Source organism: Etheostoma cragini, chromosome 1 (genome assembly GCF_013103735.1).
Source record: "Etheostoma cragini isolate CJK2018 chromosome 1, CSU_Ecrag_1.0, whole genome shotgun sequence".
Lineage (NCBI taxonomy): Eukaryota > Metazoa > Chordata > Actinopteri > Perciformes > Percidae > Etheostoma > Etheostoma cragini.
This window is the reverse complement of record NC_048407.1, coordinates 9,926,219-9,931,331: the sequence shown is the minus strand read 5'-3', so window position 1 is coordinate 9,931,331 and position 5,113 is coordinate 9,926,219. Positions and strand designations below refer to the sequence as shown.

General features: G+C 38.2%; 1 protein-coding gene across 4 annotated transcripts in view; it reads right to left on the bottom strand.

The window, feature by feature from the left end:
• Positions 1-394: 394 nt before the first annotated feature.
• LOC117949986 (paired amphipathic helix protein Sin3a-like) overlaps positions 395-5,113 on the bottom strand; it is a 19,992-nt gene continuing 15,273 nt past the window's right edge. The window contains exons 19-22 of one of the 4 annotated variants that reach the window (XR_004657780.1): positions 4,718-4,812; positions 3,015-3,039; positions 2,241-2,448; positions 628-861 (exon numbers count right to left, since the gene is read on the bottom strand). Coding sequence is in view for 3 of the 4 variants with exons in the window: in XM_034880631.1 (XP_034736522.1) it covers positions 643-861; positions 2,241-2,448; positions 4,718-4,812 (522 nt within the window). In the remaining variant the exon portion in view is untranslated. Of the gene's footprint in view, positions 862-2,240; positions 2,449-2,782; positions 2,819-3,014; positions 3,040-4,717; positions 4,813-5,113 lie in introns of those variants that run through there. The other 3 variants (XM_034880631.1, XM_034880622.1, XM_034880641.1) reach the window with 3 other exon arrangements.

The following is a 5,113-nucleotide window of genomic DNA, read 5'->3' as shown; positions in this document are numbered from 1 at the left end:
GTGTTAATGTACGCTACACATTAAAGACATCAAATAAAAAAAAGAAAAAGAAATCTTGATATAAAACACATATTTACACAAAATGCTTGGGTGTCCATACATTATTGTCCTTGATACACACTGCTGGCATTGTACCGATGCTAAGCATCTACCCGGCAGAGGCCAGAGATGTGTGAGGGTGGTTTTTGTTTTCATTTTCTGTAAAATTATGTGGTTTTCAAAAAAACTTGTATTTGATTGTTTAGTTTTAGTTATGAAATGCTTAAAGAGTTTTTTTTGTGTGTGTTTCAACTGTGAATTGCTCCAAAGACAAGCTGCAGTAAGGAGTGTTTTCTCTGTATATTTAAGTAAAGATCGGCATTAAATATACGGATGGGAATTCTGAGACAAGCAGGTTTTTTTTCCTCCATATAGGGAAAATTGCAAAACTTCTATTTCATATATGTTTCAGAATTTGCAAATTAAGCTTGAAAGTTTGGACAAAGTTCGTGAATCAGCTGTGACACAAATGTTTTGGCAACAGAATCCGGTAACAGCAGGTTGTAGAAATCGGTATGAAGCTACTGTGTATATAAAGTCATCACAGGCAGTTTGTTGTGTGAAGACAGTCACTGCCACTGTTTATCTTTCAATAAAGGGAAACTACAGTGTTCTGTACTTCACCCGATACTTGTTAACGTTGATATAATGGAGGACCTCAGGGTTGCAACTGGTGGTGCAGGGCAATAGGCCTTCTCGTCTTTCTCCCATCAGCCACTTGCGGTTGTCGGCAGCCATGTCGCTGGTCACGTGCTCTTTGGCCCATGTGTCCAGCCAGGCATGAAAACGCCTGTGCAGGCGTGTGTTGACCCGCTCTTGGGACTGAAAAGACGTCAACCAGAAGAACACAGCTCAGCTACTGGGATTCACAGAAACCTCTCTTTAAAGACGTAGCTTATTTACACAGGTAGCATAAATGACATCGCAACAAAATCCACTGGACTGTATCCTGCTGCTTCAAAAGCAACGTGTCTTTTGAATGTGATGGCCCTTCTTTAGGGGACATCTAGTCTCGCTTTACCAGACCTTCCTCCACAGCGCTGCAGAAGGTCTGGCTAGTCCCCACAGTAATACGAGATGGGAGAGAAACGTGCTCTAATTTATCGGCATTTCTTTAAACCAATCACAATCGTCATCCACCCACATTCACTAGAGGGCAATGTTTCACACCAGGATAACTGCTGAAGGGTCCTCATTAGCTATGTTAGCTTTAGATATTAGCTTTAAGAATCCAGCACACAAACCAATATAATGAAGTATGTGACAAAGGTGTTCCAGTCTGTTAAAACTTGATAAATTGATAAAATACATTTTTTTAAGAATGATTAAAAGTAGGGCAAACTGAAACAATAATCCATTACCTATAATAGTTTGTAAGGAATAGTTAATTTTAGAGTAACAACAAGTGCTGGAAAATCTTCCAACTTGATAATGCACCCAAAGACAGAATTACGCAGGTTTAAAGTCATCGGATGACACCATGTTCTAAACATGGCCATACTGAGAAGTAAAGAAAGAGTTTTCTTAAGCTGACAGTCTTAAAATAGTTTAAATCATAGTAACTCATTTGGCAATGGCTTGACTGTACATATTTAGGACTGTACTGAATGTTTGTTTTGTTTTTGTTTGTTTTTACATTCAAAGCTTCTATCAAGGTTTGGATTGAAGCACTGAATGTCCGTCAGCGTATTTTATGACATAGACCCTAAAAAGAAATGTTTTTTTCATTAAAATCACAACTTGGCAGATTTGTGAACATAAAAACATACGCAGCAGGCTAATCATTATTTCAATAATGATGAAATAATAAGAATACAGAAACACTGTGGAGCTATAGGAAATGTTGGAATCACTCATATCACATATATCTTGGCAGAAAGTTGAAAAACGTTGCCTTTTCTTTACACAAGAGCAGCCATATTCCCCTGTTGCCATGGGAACGTTATGAAGTGACGTAATTACGTGACAAGACAGAAAGAGTCACTTTTTCATTAAACGGCAGTTTTTGCAAGTTTCATTGCATTAAAAACCTGCATATTACATCGCATTTTTCAAGAAAATTTGCTTTTCGTCCTTTAATAAAGTAGTGTTTTCCCACGGCAATCCCCCCAAAAAAAATTCTGGAAGGGATGATTAATAATAACTTAGTGGCAGACAAAATCAATGGTGGTGAGTATACAACTGCTGTTTTGTGTGCTTACCTGATGAGCTCGTGTGAGTGCTGTGTGCCTGTACATGTAATCTTCTGACTTGCAGACATAGACCATCTTGTAGGAGTTGAGCTTGAACATGCACTCCATCTTCAGCTCACTGGTGCCGCCCTGCGACTTGTCCGAGGGGACCTTGTTCATTCTCTCCTGCTGTAGTTGCTCCCATCCTCTCTGGCACTTCCTTATCCGTCTCAAATTCCTGAAGGCCAAAAAAAAAATGACAACCATGAAAAACACTGACTGATCCCAAAGAAGGTTTTTTTGAGTACTCCACACATCAAAAAGGTGCATCACGTTTTCAGGGAAAGTTCGCACAAATGTAAAACTGTTTCATTAACTTAAGCATGTTACACATGGAGCAATTTGGGTTTTGATAATATGCAATGTGCAATTGTAAAGCCTATGAGATGTGGTCAGGCACAATACAGGACATTAAGCAATTTTGAGAACAATATAGTCAAATTTGAGAGGACTGTCCCTTTAAACAATTAATTTTTAAACCCATGCATTGCAACTCACCCAGTAACCAAATTAGATAGGGAGTCAAATCATTCGAGGGAAATGTGGATCTATAAGAGCAGCAGAGGCAGCAGTCGTAATATTTCTGTACAGTGCACTTCCGTTGCACAGCCACAGTTCATTTCTAATATTCTTGGCAAACAAATATTTATTTTAGGTAGAAATTGATCCGGATTTTTTGCAGGTAATAAAAAAAAAATGCATTTATTCACCCCACCTGAATAAAAGTTTTAAATGAGTACTTACCACTGAGGGTACAGGTGAGCGGGGACTGAAACCATGAAGCATATTTTTGCATTCAGAGCTCCACTTAAAAAGACATGACAGTGAGGCCAAATTCAAGTAAAAACTGTTAGAAACAAACACTAGAAAATTGCTGCCCGATAGGATACGGATCCAAAATATGAGCTAAGGATACTTGGATGTGCACATACTTTCACCAACAATGTACAGAGTGTTATGATCATGAGATGAAGACCCAACACAACTGGCAAAAAAGAAACTGCTGGAATATTTTTTATACAGCTATTTACGATTTTCGTGAAGGAAGTCTTTTGACCTATTGTGCTGCTGATCTCTCATAGATTTGATGAAAAAAAAATAATAAGGGACAAGATGTGGGTGAGCCCACTGATAAATCATAGCCAGGTACCCGATTTATGCAATGGGTTAAATAAGATTAAATCTTAGAGCAATATTTTCAGTTTTAAAAAGTCTTTTGAAATGTTTATGGTAATGGACAGCCATCTCAAAGAAACAAAGTGAAAAAGCACCAAAAAGCAATGACAGACAGGCGTTATGTGCAACACTCATCTGGAGCTTTGAGACACAACCACGCCTACATGCACAGCTCGCAGGTGTCAGGAAAGAAATACACCAACATGACCATACAATTTAGACAATCATTTTATTTACAAACACTACTCCTCTGTACAAGTGTTGCAGATAATGTGCTTGACCAGAGTTTTTAAAAACTTATAAGTACTAATTTCTGTCAAACCAGTGGGAAAAAACCTCACCTACAACAAAACGTTGCAACGGGAGTGCACTGTTTCCACCGAAATTTATTACAAACATAACACTATAGTATAACAGACTTAAACAAATGGACATCTGAACATTTACAGTTGCAAACAGTGACTAAGTCAAATACAGGACCTTTGATCTGAATACAATCATAAAACAAAGGGCATGATATGGTAGAAAATGAAACCATCACTTCCCTGTCCTCTCTTGACAAAGTCTCTCAGGTCCAACAACAACAGCGTCAGTCTCTCAAACTCAGGTCAAAGACATCGTCCAAAAATGAAATTAAATTGAAAAAAGCTGGAACCCATTTGTTTTGCTTTAAGTTTGTGCATTCAATGACTTTTGTTTTTATGTTACACAATGGAGATCGTCATTTAAATTCAGTACAATGTAAATAATCAACCAATGATTCCTTATAGCAGTCAGCTACGGTGGACATTTGAAACCCATGATCAAGCCAAAACCATTTAAAAAAACTTTACTATTAATAAATAAAATTCCCATTAAAAAAGGAACTGAATCAATGAATAAATAAATTCAATTTCTTTTAAAAGACGGCCATGTAAAGTGCAATCTTCCGTGTGAGGCAGAGTTCAGAAACTGAAAAAGTCATGTTCACAGCCAATGAGATTCTTTACAAACAAGAGGGCATTCAGGCACTGCACGCACTATGGAGATACTCTTTTTAATGAACCTTCTCAAACCCTTGTTGTCTTTCCGGTACTAAAAAGTCAGAGGTCTTTTGTGATTAGAAAGAGCTTCCTAAGTCAGGCTTGCGCAGAAGTGCCACTGTTTCTATCTCTGAACGAGTTGTATTTGGCAGCTGGTTTGGCTTGTCAACAGTGGAGTGGCTGCTTAGCTGACTACAGCCTCAGGACAGAAAGTATGCAGACATGAGGGACACATGGCTGGGGCCTCACCTGGGGAGGAAAACCGGCTTCTGGGACAGATGCTCACGCAGCTCTGGGGATGCAGAATCGGAATTCAGGTATCTACCCACGTAGTCTGACCACCTCTGTGGAGTAGAGTATAGGCATACTTTCAATAATTAACATGAAACTGCAGTAAGATATGATTAATGTAGTGTAAACATTACACTAGACTATAATATTCCAGTAAGTATACAGTACATCTGGGTCACAACTCTTTGATAAACTATTAGTTATGGTTCATTATCAAACATGTCTGTTTATGTTATGCATCTACAGTGGTGTGAAAAAGTGTTTGCCCCCTTCCTTATTTCCTGTTCCTTTGCATTTTTGTCACACTTAAGTGTTTCGGAACATCAAACCAATTTAAACAATAGTCAAGGACAA